Genomic DNA, 18,726 nt, shown 5'->3' with positions numbered 1-18,726 from the left:
CATCCATATCTGATGGTACCTCAGCATCATTTAACCAATGACTTCAATGTCAGGATACTTTCTTTCAGATTTGTTAGAATTCTGTTAAGCAGTTTTTATTAGAAACAGTTGTTTTGTTTTTCATTGTTTTACACTAATGGCCAGAAAACCACAATGAGTCATCACATTATGGGGTGCAAACGCTGCAAAAAATAACATCCAATACAAAGTAGATTTCCAACCAATTTTTAATTTTCCCCCAAGCTAGGGCTCAAGACAACTGCCCTTTACACAGAACAGGTTGGTAATTTTACAGCATTGTGATAGTTAATAAAAATACAGAACAGAGACAAAGTCAGGGTTGTTTAAGAGCCTAAATTCTTGCTTTTACAGTTATGACAAACACAGACTCCAAGTCCTATGGGTCAGAATCTTTATCAGTATCAGATGTGTGAACTAGGTAGAATTTGTTTCTAAGATTACCATATCTGACCGCTTAAAATCCTTTAAACTAAAACTACCATATATACCCATGTCTCATGTCTTAATGATACTCAATATTTATACAATAACATGGAGGGAAATGTTAAGCATTAAAATGACAGCAACACATCTGTCAGGACGAATTTAAGGGTAGTTAAAATGGATATAATCTATATAGGACCTTTTTAATTGCAATAAAAGGTCTTAATTACAAAATCTACACATCTCAAAAAAGCATTTTTGCATAGTCTAAGGTACAGTACATAACCTACTAATTGGAAATATGTTTTATTGTTGTTTCATCAGAGCTAAGTTTATTAAAAGAAAATATGCTATAGACTCATTCATCTGTTTCATTTTCTCACCTTCCACCACTTAATGTTCTAAAAATTGCCTTTTCAGACATATTTTAACACACACCTCCAACAAAATCCTGACACTCATTCTGCAAAGAAAACAAGCTTGTTCAAATAAACTTTTTTATTTATAATGTTATATGATAGGACATACAATTAAGATTGCAGTTCATATCACAGATGAAGGCCAATGATTGCATGTCAAGCCCACTAAAAGAATGCATTGCTACCAAATATGACCTTGAGGTCAAGCCCACTAAAAGAAAGCATTGCTACCAAATATGACCTTGAGGTCAAGCCCACTAAAAGAAAGCATTGCTACCAAACATGACCTTGAATCCAAGTTCAAAGTATTACACGAGCATGTCACTGAATTATTTTCAAAAACTTCATGTCAAGTACAAATAATATTCATCAAGGATGTTAGAAAATATTTGCAAATGAATAACTCAAACCAAAATTCCTAATAAGCTGCAGATGAAGCCAACACCAATGTCTATCAGTTGACTGAAATATCGTGCTTTCCCCATAACATAAGCTTGACAAAAAGCATGCAGCTCTTACATGTTTTAAGCAAGAACATATCTTTAAGTATATACAGACTGACAAATATATAGCCATACACATCCATGGGTAGAAAGGCTGATTGTGTTACATTTTAGAACAAAAAGATATCAGTAAAACAATCACATGATAAAAATAAATTGAAGAAAAAAATTATGACTAGAGAAAGAGGTTATGACTAGAGAAAAAGGTTATAACTAAAGGAAAAGGTTTTAACTAGAGAAAAAGACTAACAATCCAGCATGTGTAAACATTACTGTAGTTAAATATTTCTGATCCTATCCATGTTTAGTCAAACCTGTAACCTTTACTCAGTCATCACATGTTCACAATGGCCATTCTAATTTCCCTGTCAAATTTCCTACATAAATGACCTCTATGTGATGGTCACCTGCCTTCTATGCTCAGCAGCCTGGTGTTTCCTAATTGAATAATGGTTTCTCCCTGCAATAAGCAGTCACTGGAGCATATCTACAGTTATCACTTAATATGAACTGAATTTCTGCTTCACAAGGACGGCATTTTTTAATCAAAGGAATATCATGTGAAACACTTTTACTTGTAACTCCAGTCATAGTGGGAAAAGTAGTCATGCTATGGCAGCAGGAATGTGCCACTGTGACAGGTATAGACAAATATATTTTTGCTTGTGAATTAAAGATTTTTCAAAAGAAAAAGTTTGTCTTTGAGAAGAGATGCAAGTTTTGTCCCTTTTAATCAGGCTCAGGGCCCACTGAATATCTAAAATATGTCTTTAAAGTCGGGCAAAGTTTCAGTTCATTGGTCACAAAGACTAGAAATATTCAGTTTCTTTGGATTTCTTATTCATCACAGGCTTCTTACATAAGCTGTCCTTTGATCTCTGCATGTTGAGCACTTGGCTTCTCACATAGGCTGTCCTTTGATCTCTGCATGTTGAGCACTTGGCTTCTCACATAGGCTGTCCTCTGATCTCTGCATGTTGAGCACTTGGCCTCTCCAGATATTATATTTAAAGAGCAAACAGCTGTTTCCAAGTAGAATTCTTGTACAAGTTGGCTGACCAAAGAGTCCATCTTCTGATTTACAGTCCTATGTAAGCCGTACATCAGTAGTGAAATGAATGTTTGTCATGGTGCACTGAACCAAATAAGATCACTGAATATTTTACATCAGTGATGATTAAAATTATACAATGGATTACAGTGAGTGGAAAACTTTAATCTTATATAGAAAATAAATAATGGCAAGAACATTTGTAAGTTTGAATATTTTGTTGAATAGTGCAAATAAAAGATCTCAATAATGTAATAATAACAAACAATTATAATGGTATTCAGTTCATGACATTTGTATTTCCTTACATCAGCAACCTTGGTAATTGACCCCAGAATTGATAGGATTTTTCCCTTACCCAAAGTATAAGCCATCCTGAAAGTTTGGTAACTGTGGATAGTGGATAACTTGAGTTATTGTTCAAAGCATTTTTTTCTTTCAGACAGAATCCTGATCTTGACCTTTCAGTATTTAACCACAAAATTGATAACTTAAGTTTTTCCCTTATTCCAAGCGCAACACATCCACACAGCTGGTAGCTGCAGATGGTGGATAACTTAAGGTATTGTGTGAAAAATACTTCTTCTTTCAGTCAGATGTGAAACTTGTTCACTACCACCAAATCACTAAACCTCTTTATTATCCCAAATGCAAATGATCTATAAAGTTTGATAAGTGTAAACAGTAGCCTCTACCCAGGGACCACATTTCTTTTTTTAGTTTCAGTGATGCTGACCTTTCAACCCAGAAGCTGATAGGGTTCATCCTTACATATGTACGATTCCAACAAAGTGTGATAACTGTAGATGGTGGATAACTCAAGTTATTGTGTAAAAATAAAATTGGCAACAGGCAGACATATGGACACTCGATGTTTTTAAAAATGTCCCTTGTCAGCACTTAAGAAGTTGTGTAGAAATAGTAACTAAATTTTAATGCACCAAATGACATATTAAGATATGACATTTAATATCTCTTATTATACACTAGCTCAATACAACATGTTGATAGGTAAAACAAAGCAAGGGTAATATAGGCAATTTCCAAGGCTGGTGTGTCTGTAAGTTGATATGCCACAGCACAACTAGTACTTTTGCTTGCACATATAATCAAGAGGCCCAAGTAGGCATCATAGTGTTCACCTGACTTACATAACTTAAAAGCTGACTATTTCACTAAGTACCCTAACTTTATCTCATGTTCATCTTACTTATTTTATTATATCCTCATAAAAATTCATTGCAAAGTTATAGATATAATTATTACGCAGATTTTTGCTCAAAACTTAAGTCATCTATGATTCTGGTTATATAAATTAATTTACCAAGTTATAGAGTGGATGAGAAATACAATCTCCAGATCTAGATGTGTAACAAGCTCAGTCATGTAAGATGAAAGATATTTCATTATCATGGACTTATCTAACTTATTATAGAATCTGTCTATGACAGTGATAATATAAGTTTAAGGTGGAGAATTAGTCTGATTAGATATCAGTATCCTGAGTATTAAAAAGCTCATCCAATCAGATCTAAGGTCACATCATTAATATGCATGAATTTCAATCATAATTATATTCAACCAAGATCTTAATGACACAGGCCTCTTTACCCTGTCAGATCAAAACTGTCTCACAAAATAGTCCCTAGAGTTGGCAAATAAATACAGAAGCAAAATCTCATAATATATATATATATATATATATATATATATATATATATATATATATATATATATATATATATATATATATATATGGCAAATAAATACAGAAGCAAAATCTCATAATATATATATATATATATATATATATATATATATATATATATATATATATATATATATATATATATATATATATATATATATAGATAGATAGATAGATGGATAGGTCTCACTCATAATAATAATGATCCACCATCTTGAAAATACTTACATATTTACTAGCTTGATTAAAACTGATTTAAAAATACAGTCACTTGAGATGTAAGAAGCCCATGTCTAAATCATGTTCATCACACACACACACACTACTAATAATAATGACTTTACTTAAAGAGGGTGAATCAAAAATAAAAAGTCATGTTCATTACACACACACTAATAATAATGACTTTACTTAAAGAGGGTGAAATGTTTAAGTGCATGGAACTCATGGATCTCTGTTTTGTGCATATTTACATACACATAGTTGCACACACAGTAAGAAAAGTTACTGATAATAAACAACATTTATATATGGACATAATAAACATAATATTAGGTGCATTGTGTATATACAGTACAAAAAATACTGTGACAACAAAGTAAAAGTATTGAAAATTTATACTTTAAGTTAGCATTTGTCACATTAAACAGTTTCTGCTTTCCATCCACTAAATTACATTATAATCAAATACATTTATATTTGTACCTTCTCTAACTGCCTTTGAGATTATGTTCCAAATTAGTGATCCCCAAAAGTGATTTTTCTTTTCTACAATGATCTCTGAAATGACTTTATTTCTCCATATTTTGTTTTACCTGTTGACCAACAGATTAGAAATAATAAAAGGTTTTCATGGCATGTATAATGTCAAGAGTTAACAAGCATTCAGGTTTAAAGTCCAGTTTTACTATGAGGTTTCGTAGGTATTTGTTTATCTACCACTTGCATAAAAAGTTGGGTCCATATATCAAACACTTCATCCACATCGTCAAACATTAAGATACCATATTCCCTGGAACATTACTAGGATCTAAAAGAAATCTATTTTAAAGTTTTGAGTTTTGGGTTTTACAGCTGTTTTAAGCCGCATTTTCTCATTAGGAAAATGGGGAAGTGATCAAAAGACCTAGGAATATGTGTATCTGTCACATTTTTGTGTTCCATATTTGCACAGATATGATCAGTTAGAGTTTCTGATTGGTCAGTTTCTCATGCTGTCTGCTCTACTAACTTGGTTAGACAAAACGTTTCTTCGAAATTTGACAAGTTTCTGTTAACCTGATTATCCTTAAGATTCTTGATAAGTCATTCCAGGATTTGGTTATCAATCACTTTACGTAGTTGCTTTCCAAATGCTCATTCCAAATGACCTTTGCAGTAGGAGACCTGTAGACAAAACTAACTAGGAATAACTCTGTATATGCCCCATGTGTAGACCTTTTCTGTTAATTCCTAGATTTAATATCTCATTAAAGTAAATATTACTAGCAGGGTCAGACACAGAGTTTAGTTCCAACCTGACAGTTTTAACATTTCTTGAAGCATGCATCAACAAACACATAATATAATTCCACTTCCAAAACATCCATTATATTGCTTAACTTAACTCCCAAAAGAAACAACATGGGCATCATCTAGCAGAGTTCTGAAGGATAGTCTTGAAACATTACCAAAATTATGTCTCATAAACAAGACGCTATCTTCATGGACATAAGTACAGCATCAGTTGCAAGGGTAAACATTTCACCTTTCCTCCAACACTGATGAATATGGTGTCAAAGTCAAATTAAAAATGGTCTGTTTCTCACATCATACAAAGCATGTGACCAGTTCCCTACCAGGCAATGATTTGAATCTGAATAAGGTTCAACACCTCCCTGACGTATTTAATGGCTGAATCACCAATCAGTAGTGATTGCTTTAAAGAAATTTCCTCATGTTCTGGGTGATTTGATTTTCTTATGTGAGAAAAAAAAGGGTAATGAAAGAACCCGAGTTTCACTGCTAATGTTATAATAGTAATGCTGACCATTCGTCACATTTCTGTGACTGGAGCTTATCTCCAAAGAATCAGTTGCACGAGTTCCCTTGACACAATACTTTTGGAGTGAAGAGGAGTTTTTGTTTGCTGTGGTAGGGTTAATTGTTTTCAGTGTTGTTTCTTTTCAACACATTTATTCATATCACTGTAGATTTTTAGGTTTCTGCTATGGTTGACTTAATGATGTCATCAAGAGCTATGAATTTTCACTGGTTTTCATTACCATGGTGACATTCTTTTACCACAATTACAATTTCAGTTTTCAGGCTTCTAATGTCTTCCATTATTGACAAGAGAATTTCAGGCTTCTAATGTCTTCCATTACTGACATGAGAATTTCAGGATCAATAGCAGCATAACCATATTTTATTTCAGTTATTTCTGACAGCAGATTATCTTTGTTTTTATTCAAACGTTTTGCTTTATCTTTCAGCTTACTGTTTTCCTCTTCAACAACTAGACAGGACCTTGATGATTGGCTAAGGTCACATTTTATGGTCTTGCTTGTTTGCCTGAGTTCAGATTTTACCGAAAAATTTGAAAGCTGTTCAGCCGGCTTGTCATCCCTTTCCTTTGCTGAGTGTTATATTTTCAAACATACATGTTATTTTGATAATTAAGTGTGTAGGTCCTTGAAACAAATGCAAGATTTCATCATTAACCTGCAAGGATCTCGGTCTTTTATTGAACTCAACCAAAATCTTCATGATATAAACCTCAATTTGATAATGACTGAATCAGAAAAATGGCTTCCACAGTGAATCAAGCTCAATGAATCAGATGAAAGATGTCCTCATTAATATCTAACTCATTATGAAACTAGTCTTGGTATCCCATAAAAAATGTAAACCACTGGAAATATTTTGAAGTTTCACTTATAAATGTGAAATGATAAATATTTTAAATATTACATATCATTTTCTTAGAAAGTCTTAAGAACTTATTCTAGTGGGAACATGTCTCTGGCCACTTAATACTACAGACTCCAGAATCTTCCAATCTTCCTGAATGAAATCCCCCCCAAACAACCAGTCAGACTGCAGGAAATAAAACTTCAGTTTAAAAATAGATGCATATAAAACAAGCAGTTACTATTATGTATTGCAGTCTTTAATATAACTAAAGCATTATTTACCTCGTGAGATAATCTATTAGTAATATGTGTTAAATATTTACCATATGACATAATCTATTAGTAATATGTGTTAAATATTTACCATATGACATAATCTATTAGTTATATGTGTCAAATATTTACCATATGACATAATCTATTAGTAATATGTGTTAAATATTTACCATATGACATAATCTATTGGTAATATGTGTTAAATATTTACCATATGACATAATCTATTGGTAATATGTGTTAAATCATACTGTTAATTATTAGAAAAAAGTAGATAGCGTAATATATTAATAAAAAAAACAACCTTAAAACAGACTGAAACAGAGGTCAAAATCTAATTATGATGGAATTTGTGTCTAATTTAATTGACAATGAATGTACTAATTATTAACATGTATATACTGTGTCTTCTCATTATCTCATAATATTAGTTGAACAACCACACACATTTGAATTCATCTTCAAAGCAGTCAAGGCTTTACTGATTTTTTTCTTCTGAAAATATACTTCTTTTATTCAGCATGAAAACTCATTAAAAAAAATACTGGTCAATGGATCTGTACTCAGTCCCACGGGTTGACCATTAGGTAATACACTCCATAACTAGGTTGTAAATGTGATTAGATAATCTGGGTAGGCTTGCGTGTCATTGAAGATCACAATTTCTTCCACACTGTTAACATCGTTCACAGCACTGTCATAGATGTCTGTAGGATCACTGTCATTTTTAGCTGGAAGGACTCTCATATTTTGATTCCCTTGAACATATTCCCCTACACAGACTGATACATAGAAGATATACTGTTTGGTTCCTGGTGCTGGCATTTGATTTCCTGCTGCAAGCCAACCACGAGTTGAGTAAGATGCATTGGTTGTAAAATACACACCATGACCAAACCAGACACCTGAAAATGGTCAATAAAAATGTCTGTCAATTCTACCAAATAATTAGAATAATTATGCAATACAATTTTAACAATATAATGGATAAACAATGAAAGCTTATAAAGCCAAATATGGGTTCTATATTTAAAATTAAAATAATTTTGTAAAATACATACGATAATCTATCTTCAGTGTAATTACCAATGATGCAGTGAAGTTGTCTATCACAAACATAATAGACTACCTAAATCTAGATTATTAGCAAAAAATACTCTAGTTTACTACAATTTGCAGTTTTCTCTCTGGACCTGTACAGAAATTTCTCACAGATTCCATAAGGAATACTTCAGGAATCCGTATGGAAGAGAGATGGACTGAAAAACTTATGGAATCAGACAAATATTCCATATCAATTCCATAAGTACATCACAGCAAGTGAAAATTCCATATGGAATAAAGGTGCAACTTTAATCCATAGGCACTTTTTTCCATATGGAAAGCAGGCTCATGTATTATAGCATCATGGAAAATACTCTCTGAAGAATTAATAACCTAAACCATCTGATTCAAGTAGAAATATTGGTGGGAGTTAGAGTACATGTATATGTCAGTGTAGCTGATGCGGAAGGATGAATATATACTCATATAAATTTGAAGAAACACATGTATGTCAGTTTTCTTTAATTTATTTCCACAGATGATTAAAAACAAAGACATGACCCAAAAAGTAGAGAAAATGTAAACATGATCAGAAAATTAAAACATGGTAGTACAAGCATAGATGAATCTATAGACTTAGACTTAGAAAATTTTGTGCAAGGTGGATTTTGGGCTTGATCTGATGTTTACTCTGAAAAATAGTTTTTTTGGATTCCTGTTAAAACATGCTCTACATAAATCATACCCTAGTGACAATGTGACTGAAATTTCAGCAAAATCTCAATGAACATTTCTTGACATTCACTCAAATGTCCTTTTTCACTACAATTATGGTATTTTAGGAGATTTTACCAAAATTTCTGAAAATATCATTGAAAGTTTGTCACTGAAATTGCACTAAGAGTTTGTCAAAAATTCTGAAAATATAGTGATATTTTGTGATTGCAATATCAGTGACATTTTAAAAAAAAATATCAATAAGATAAAATAAAATTTATTTTTTGTTTCTTGTACAATTTGAATGATTTTCAGCAGCATTTATATTTTCTGTTTCTGATATCGATTAATCAGAAATTCCATATGGATTATTGCCAAATTCCATATGGAATTTTAATTTTATTCCACATGGACAACCTACAGATCTCATGGACTAATTTGCATATTTTGTGGGATTTTCCATATGGAGCATGTATGGAATCCATAACATTTCCATATGGATACAATGAAATCCATAAGAGTGATTCAGCTATAGAATAAAAATGTCCATATGGATATTTCTGTAAAAGTATGTATGGATTACATATCCAATGCATGTAGAAAATTTTGTACAGGCATCCCCAAACTGATCAAAACCAAATTAGAAGATTATCACTTCACCACTGCTCTAAGATATGACATGGAATACTTCAAATTCGACTCTTCAAGGTCTAATTAATAAATACAATATCCCATGTAAATATATGAAGTTGACTGACAAGGGACATAACTATCCAAACTGGAGTAGATAAGATAAAACCCATAAACAACATGTCTAGGTTTATCAAACAACATTTACATTAGATTGGACCTATCTAATGTTCCTTGAGCTATGCTGATTACAAGCAACTGTCCATGGAAAGATAAATCTGACTGGCAAGGACCATAACCCATGAAAGGCACATGTAAATCGTTTGAGTTAATGTTCCTAGTAAATCGCATCATAATAAGCAGACTGATTCTAGAACTGTGACTTTGATCAAGAACATCCAGCAGATCTAGGTCTATGTAGTTTGTTAGGAGTAATCAGTAAAGCAAGCAATGTAGACCCTGTGTAGACGCGATCATGGTGTGGCTCCCAAAATTTTGTATATTCATTCGCACATGAAAAATAATTTCTTGTTCAAAATTTATTATCATTATGGGGAAGAGATCGCATATGAATTAAAATTTAATATAAACTGTGGCGCGGTTCCTGCAATTTTAATTACATGTATGTGTATTTTTGTTGTACTGGGAATTTATTTTTTTTTAAGTACGAGAAATAGTGTGTAAAACGCTTATTATCATTTTGAGGAAGAGTTCATGTATGAATTTTAATATAATATGATTGTGGCATAGCTTCTGAAATTTAACAATATCACCAGGTTCTTGAAGTGTTATGCCAAAAGAAACATTATCGGAAATGTTACTTATTACTGGTCCATGAGTAAAGCCAGTAAGTCGACTTTGTGATTGTCTTCAATTAATTCTGTTTACAATCATTGCTCAAGCAATAGCCAACATGTGTTTCTTCTTTAACAGCATACACAACCAAGCAGCAGACAATGCAGTGATTGATAAAAGATTCTCACAATTTAATAAACATCAAAAAATGAAAGCCGCCAACATGTTTGCTGGGCTTGGCGGCGCTATTACACACAATCAGTTTACCAGTAAATAATGTCTGCTTTATTAGCTGGAAATTGAACGGGTATGAAATTGTACATGCGTTCAGCTTAATTATTTTTATATAAAAGTGACTCATGACAATTGCAGGCCTACTGCACTTAGTTCTCGGGTTTTACATGGGTATGGTGTTTGCTTATGAACTCGTTATTAATTTCCTACTTTTTATAAAAATATTTTACTGTTATGGAAAAGTAAGTTCACAAACACAAGTTGTTCTCTGCACTTTGTGCAATGATTAGTATATTAGTTTTCACACATTTCTTTCGATATTCACAAAATCTGAAGTAAAAGTTATATGCACGCTGAAATCAGGTGTTGATTGGTAATTGTTCTTGCTGTAGTCGTTCAAACGAATAGGAGTACAAGCGTTAATTAATTGAATTTTGCAATTGATAAGTGTACATGGAAACGCATATGAGAAAATTTTAGCAGTATGAAATTTGTACAGAAACCATTCAGAGACCCTGGAACGTAATGAACCATACACGTGCTTCATCTTTCTTAACCTAATTTTGCTGTTAATTTTTCCCATTGAATTCAGACACTAAATTATGTGTGACAAAATTACTGAATAGTTTAAATATGTATGCCATTTTTGCAATGGAATTACATATATTATGGATTAATTTCAAGCCCCAATGGAACGTTATCAGATGGCAAATAAACGGTGTTGATACTCTGTTCATGCTGTATATTAGACGCTGAATTCAGACACAATAATCAGTTAGATGAACTGAATGCCATGATGGCACAATAGTAAACGATGTTGATACTCTATTAATCATATACATTAGACATGAATACACGTATATGTGCCAATGAGTTGTCCTCTGAAAAGAGTAAAATACTGTAAAACCCTGCATTAACGTGACCCTGATGTTAATGCGATCCAATTTTTGGGACCCCAATTATCGCGTTATAGCGGGGTTCCATTGTATTGCAAGGGTTTTCAATGCAGAAAGGGAATTAAAAAAGATGATGAAGTTTGTTGTTTTGCAATCTTTCAATGTAGTTCAAAGATTATACCATGGGATGAATGTGTGTACAAAGTTTGATGGCAATCCTCCCCAAAATTTAGAAGCAGTGATAACAGACTTCTGTTAACAGATGGATGACAGTTGACAGTCAACAGGCCATCCCATGAGCTCTCCTGGTCTATGACCTACAGAACTAAAACTGATCGTAGAAATTTTTATGTGGATACTCAGCAGAATGAATAATATGAATAAGCTGATATTGCTAATTCTTTCTTACCATTTTTGCCACAGTAGCTGCGATTAAAGCCATGGATGCAAATACCATCTACGCTATCATACGGTGTTCCATGCCAGACTTTTTGTTCAATTGTCACAGCCGGTTTGTCTTTATATCGAGTTTCCATTAACTTCTTTTTGGCTGAATATTGCTGGTATAATGTCTTGTTTTGAATGCGTTCAATCTGAAGCAAAAAAATCCATGTTGTATGTTGAAATATACTCTGTGGCATAAAACTTTATACATGTATTTAAATTCTGCAGTATAAACACAAATCATTCCACAGTCTGAGGTCTGATGTAATACATGTATCTATATTGTACAGTATAAACACAAATCATTCCACAATCTGAGGTCTTATGTAATACATGTATACACAAATCATTCCACAGTCTGAGGTCTTATGTAATACATGTATACACAAATCATTCCACAATCTGAGGTCTTATGTAATACATGTATCTATATTCTACAGTATAAACACAAATCATTCCACAATCTGAGGTCTTATGTAATACATGTATCTATATTCTACAGTATAAACACAAATCATTCCACAATCTGAGGTCTTATGTAATACATGTATCAATATTCTACAGTATAAACACAAATCATTCCACAATCTGAGGTCTTATGTAATACATGTATATACAAATCATTCCACAGTCTGAGGTCTTATGTAATACATGTATACACAAATCATTCCACAATCTGAGGTCTTATGTAATACATGTATCTATATTCTACAGTATAAACACAAATCATTCCACAATCTGAGGTCTTATGTAATACATGTATCTATATTCTACAGTATAAACACAAATCATTCCACAATCTGAGGTCTTATGTAATACATGACTGATTGAAGGGTTCTGTATCATACATGCTGAATTTAACATTGTAAAACTCTTGCTGAGCATCAACAATATCCAAATATGTTAAGAGTATGAAGATTGTCTATCCTGAAAGAATTCTTTTCACAAGGTTTTTGGATGGAGACAGAGTTGAATCATGGCTAAATGAATAAAATTAAACTAAAGAATGTATTACTTCATTTTTTAAACCCTGCAAAATTAATCTTACAGTATTTTTATATACCTAATCCTTGATAACTTGCAATAGGGTCCATAAGGATGGTACCCTATTGGGTCCACACAGACAAGGGTGTAAGATAGCAAATGTTATCATAATTCCATTGCTCTTCTTTTGGAAGCCTTTGTAGTCTTCAGCAGCCATTGTAAATATTATCATCCAGAAAAAAAGTTCAGACTAAAGTGATCCTGACAAGGAAATTTTGACCCCTTTCATACTAAAACTTTTTTTAAAACTTTTTTTCTGTACATTTTAGAAACTAACTTGTTTGATTTTTTTAAAAATTTTTATTTCCCTTTTACAGGCTGGTAATGTGAGAGGCAGCCAACCTATGCCAACTGTATCAAATAGTAAGAAGATAAAAGACGGCAAGAAAATGTCATAAACATGAATAACATAAAATATTAAAACTACAGGGATAGAAAGAGACTGAGAGGAAAGCTGTATACAAGAAATGTACAAATATGCTGAACATTTAGCGTAGCTACAAGAAACAGGATCTGATACTAAATTTAAGTATAAACCAAATTTTTCACAGAACTTATCCCACTTATAAATATTAAAAGCAATAATAGTAATAATAATAATAATAATAATAATAAAGACTTTATTTAGAGAAGGTAACCCAGTTAGTTAGAGGACTAATCTACCAGTAAATTGAAGCCTTCTAGCTTTTATGTACAATATATACAGTATATACAACAGGATGTGATAAACGTCATTTGCCACTTAAGAATTAAATGAATCTAAAAATAAAAATTTCAAGCCTGGAATATGTGTGGATATCATCCTGAATTGAACATTTCAACTGTGAAAAAGATGCAAAATACGGTAAATAATATGAAGGTGCGATACAAATCTGGTACTGTCTATCTTGAAAGCTTATATTTTTACAAGTTTTTGGTCTGAGAGTAAATTAAATTGTAAGCCCCCCAAAAAAAACGTTTTACCAAATGATCTATTACTTCATTTTTAATCCTGCAAAAATATTTTGATCAATCTTTCTCTTGACAGCTTGTGAGCAATTGGGTCCATAAAGACACAGGTGGAAGATAGTGACTGTAATCAATGATCACTACACTGGTCACCTCTTCCAAGTTTTAGTATTTTCTAGCAACCATTGTAAACATTATCATCAAGAAACAAAACTCAGCCTAGAGTGATCCTGACAATGAAATGTTAGCCCCTTTTCAAAACTAAAGCATTTATTTAAAAAAAAAATCAAAATTACATTTGATAAATTAACTTGTTTCATTAGCTTATTATCTCATTCATATAATGGTATTGAGTCTGGCAGCTATCTATTTGCCAGCCACATGAAATAGTATAATGATAAATGAGACAACTAATCTGTCATATATGTATATACCCGAGAAACAAAAAATGTAACAATGTTTTTTTTTTCTACATGGAGAGGCAGAGAGGAAAAAAGGGGAGGCATGGGATGCTGAATACTAACGTACTGAAAACATAACATCGTTAAAATAAATAGGATCTAATACAACATTTAATTACAAGCTCAATTTGACTTTATCCTACTTACAAATATTCAAAGCTATGTTTTTGTTTTGGTATAAATGGTATCCAATAACAATTTTAATCCAGAGTGTATTTTTTGACAAAGTTGAACTTATAAGTCTATTTTTGAAACCGCTTAAAGTTTGCAGACATGGTAAGCAGAAATGATACTCGATACTTAGCTTGTAGTATTACATTATCCATAAATCTGAATTCATTTTCTCACTTCCTGTTTGAAGAAGGAATTATTTATTTTTTATCAGCAACAAACAAATAAAGATCTTTCTTTAATTTCCATTGGAAGATTTTTAAAAGTTGTTGGAGTATCTAAAGTTTCTCTATCTTTATGTAATTGGCATAGTACAGATATTTGCTCTGACTATTCTACAGTGAAATAAATTCAAGCCTTAAGCATGTCATGCCATAATGAATGTAATCTATGCCAAGCCATTGTAACTAAGTTCAGTGAATATGTTCTATGCCAAACCATTGTAACTAAGTTCAAAGCAAACAGAAAATTTAAAGTACCAGGTAATTGGCCATTTTTGTTTGTTGCAAATTTAAAAGTCCTCTAATCCACAAAACTTTCAAAGCATCTACAAAAATGTATGTATCAACCACATGTAGCACACATAATCTTTCATAAAAATATTGTCCAGTAAAATTCTACAATTTAACCATTATGAATTTTAAAAGAAAATGGAACGAAGCTGTGTCAATACTTGTGGAGGATCTGGTGAAGCCAAAGAAAGATAATAAAATTGTTGGCATAGCCTGTGTTTTTAAATTCATTCCCAAAAGATATAGTAGATTTCTTTTGAAGCATGACATAAACACACTCATAATTTACAACTATAATTAAAATCAAACATATCTTATAATAAATAAAAAAAATGCATACCAAGCAACTCTAATTCATAAAAAGGACCAAAAAAAATGATAAAAGAAGAGTAAAAAGATGAAGAATGAAAATGGTAAGAAAGAAAGCAAGTTTGATGAGGGAATGAAGAGAAAAGTAAAAAGAGTAAATTAAAACAATCCTTTTTTTGAATTGATATAGTTACTAACCAAAAGATTATTTTTATTTTTATTACATAATTTCTGTTATACCATTCACAAAAATAGTTATTTAAATGACTGCAATCAAATGTTTATATTTTTAAAAAGAAAGAAAAGTTGCCAAGATTAACATTTTTTTCTGCATTATGAGAAAATGAATCAATTCACTGTCCATGTAGAAAGTAACCTTGGTCTGTGTACAAACGAAAGCACAACAAGCCATGTAAGTGTTAACAAGACACTACCTAGTTAATATCAAAATTATCCCATTTGAAGGCTACATTCATTCCTATAAACTTCATTGTTTTACATGATATATGAATGGAATTATTTGTTGCTTAATTATACAGTTTGAATATTTTGCATACAAGTATTCCTTATCATGAAACACAGCAATAGATAACACAGTATTGGTACAGTATCAACAAAGAGTAGACCAAGGGAAGTAACTCAAATGTATGCAAATACTTCCATATTCTACAGTTTTGAGCTACTCATACAAAAATATATATGCAAGTTTTACATGAAAGTTGCACTGTCTAAAAAACATGTTTCTAACTCAATATATGCACAAAAGAACAGCTTTTAAATGTTATTGAAAGATCAGCATAATAAATAAATATCTGTAAGAATTACTATCATATGACTGTCTACTTCATTTACTAAGGATTACTATAACTGTTCACTGCATTTACAAAGTGTTATTGTAACTTGACTAAGTATTATTGTAACTTGACAAAGTATTATTGTAACTTGACAAAGTATTATTGAAACTTGACAAAGGGTTATTCTAACTTGACAAAGGGTTATTCTAACTTGACAAAGGGTTATTGTAACTTGACAAAGGGTTATTGTGATGTAAAGGTATTTAAAAATATTTACAAGTCTGGGCTATCAGTTTTATTTACAAGCTGATGCATGCTAAACTCCTGACTAAAAGGATGCAGGTTTGAGACCACTGGATCAGCTTTGGCTGTTTACCATGGCACATCCTTGGGCAAAGTATGTTACTCCAATTGCCCTAGCTCTAAATAACCTACTTGTGTTGCTGCGCAACATGCAAACCATTCCAAGTCAATCATTTCTTTCAGCTGGCAAAGAAAAATCAAATACATCAAGGCTAGTGTTATCTGACTGAGACATTGTTTCTTCTTAATTGTTACTCTGGCAGACTGAGTACACACATATTTCAAGCAACCCCCTGTATTTTCTATGTCATGCTACCAGTCTGGATCCAGAGATCTTATCATTGATCCTTGATATTCCCATACTGTACATGTGCATCTTAGTCCAAGTCATGACAATACTACAATACTAATGCATCTCAAGTGTCTCTTTTAATAAGTCACATATTCATCAAGGACAGAACAGGAAATAAACTTCTAATAATATAAAGCATAACCCCCAAAAAGCCCAAAACCTTAAAATATTGACCTGTGACTTTGACTGTGAGAACAAGACCCCAAATTTGCAAAATTCCACATATGCCAAGCTTCAGTCATTTATCTTCTACAGCTCTTAAGTTAGAATGCAGAATGGCAAACATGAAACAAAATATCGACCTTTGACCTTGACCTTCAAGATAGGACCCCAACACGGTACACAACATACCTTTTAGTGACAATAAATAGTTAAACTAAGTTTCATCCTTTCATCTCAAATGGCTCTAAAATTAAAAAATATAACAGAAAATGTCAACATATAACACCATGACATTGAAAATACCCCCCTCCCCATTGGGTATGCAGCACACCTAGTAATGACGTGTGCAAATTATAGTATGAAAGAAAGTATAATGAAGAATGTAACATACTGAGGCATTACCCTAACCTTGAAGATGAGAACTCCTAGATGGTTTGCATCACATATTTAATCATAAGCTACACTAAGTTTCATCCCTTAATCTCAAAAGTCTGTAAATTATACAGTGGAAGGAAAAGTAAGATGGCAAAATTTGAGCTGTAACCTTGACATTCAATGTGGTACTTGATAAAGATCCTAATACTGATATATAAGTATACAAAGCTACATAACTAAATCTTAAATAACTCTAAAGTTACAAAACTGAATGAAAAGATAATGAGCTGTGAATTTGACCCTGAAGATAGATACCATACACGCCACACCTCCTAGTAATGATGTAATGGTAAAGAGTTTCATATAGTAATCTCAAATGGCTATAAAGTTACACAGCAGCAGAAATATGTGATGGAAAACTTCAAATACCGAGCATTGTCCCTGACTATGAAGACAGAACCTTCCTTGTGGTATGAGAAACACCTTATATGATGATGTACAGGTGTGCTTTGTTTCATCCCTTACTCTGAAAGCTTTAAAGTTATGAGCAGAATTGAAAGTGTGATGCAAAGGTCAAATATTGAACTATGACCTTGTGACCTTGACCATGAAGACAGGACATTCAGTATTGTATGCAGCACACCTAACAATATTTATGGTAAGTATATCAAGCTTCATCCTTTTATCTCAAATGGCTTTTTAAAGCTATGGAGAATAAAGGAAAGTGTGAAGAAAATGTAAAATACTGAGCTGTGGCCTAAGTGTTACTCTGGACAGTACTCTCGCATTGCACCAACATGTCATGAACATATGCAAGGCTGCATATCTTGAGCTGAGATGCATCAGCTCCATTTGCAAATATCTTTCAGTTGATGCCACTAAAACACTTGTATGTTCATTAGTACTTTTAAGACTGGACTACTGTACCTCAATTCTGTCTGGTTCATCTCAATATCTACTCCAGAAACTTCAAAAAGTTCAAAACACAGCTGCTCGGATCATAGTTAGAGTACCATGGTCAGAGCACACCTCCCCACTGCTCTGTACCCTACATTGGCTATTCATTCGATCCAGAAACAAACACAAAATTTGTTCTCTGTGCTACGTTTCACTGATGGACTCTAGTCCAATAGTCCAACATACATATCCGACCTCACCCATGTGTACACACCAGCAAGATACTTAGGCTCCTCTTCTGACAATCGTATACTCAATATTCCCTCTATGAAAACAAAGTCAT

The 18,726-nt window shown here is 32.4% G+C and overlaps 1 protein-coding gene across 1 annotated transcript in view; it reads right to left on the bottom strand.

Annotated features, from left to right (window-relative positions):
• Window positions 1–924: 924 nt before the first annotated feature.
• The window catches only part of LOC149795600 (protein mono-ADP-ribosyltransferase PARP14-like), a 99,526-nt gene continuing 81,724 nt past the window's right edge, over window positions 925–18,726 (bottom strand). Inside the window, exons 22-23 of the mRNA XM_089965427.1 lie at window positions 12,021–12,204; window positions 925–8,200 (exon numbers count right to left, since the gene is read on the bottom strand). Of these exons, the coding sequence (XP_089821553.1) occupies window positions 7,899–8,200; window positions 12,021–12,204 (486 nt within the window). The 3' untranslated portion in view covers window positions 925–7,898. The remainder of the gene's footprint in view (window positions 8,201–12,020; window positions 12,205–18,726) is intronic.

This window comes from Sinohyriopsis cumingii, chromosome 7 (assembly GCF_028554795.1).
Source record: "Sinohyriopsis cumingii isolate HCF-2022 chromosome 7, ASM2855479v2, whole genome shotgun sequence".
Taxonomy (NCBI): domain Eukaryota; kingdom Metazoa; phylum Mollusca; class Bivalvia; order Unionida; family Unionidae; genus Sinohyriopsis; species Sinohyriopsis cumingii.
Note: the sequence above shows the minus strand (reverse complement) of the source record. Positions and strands in the feature narration are given on the sequence as shown.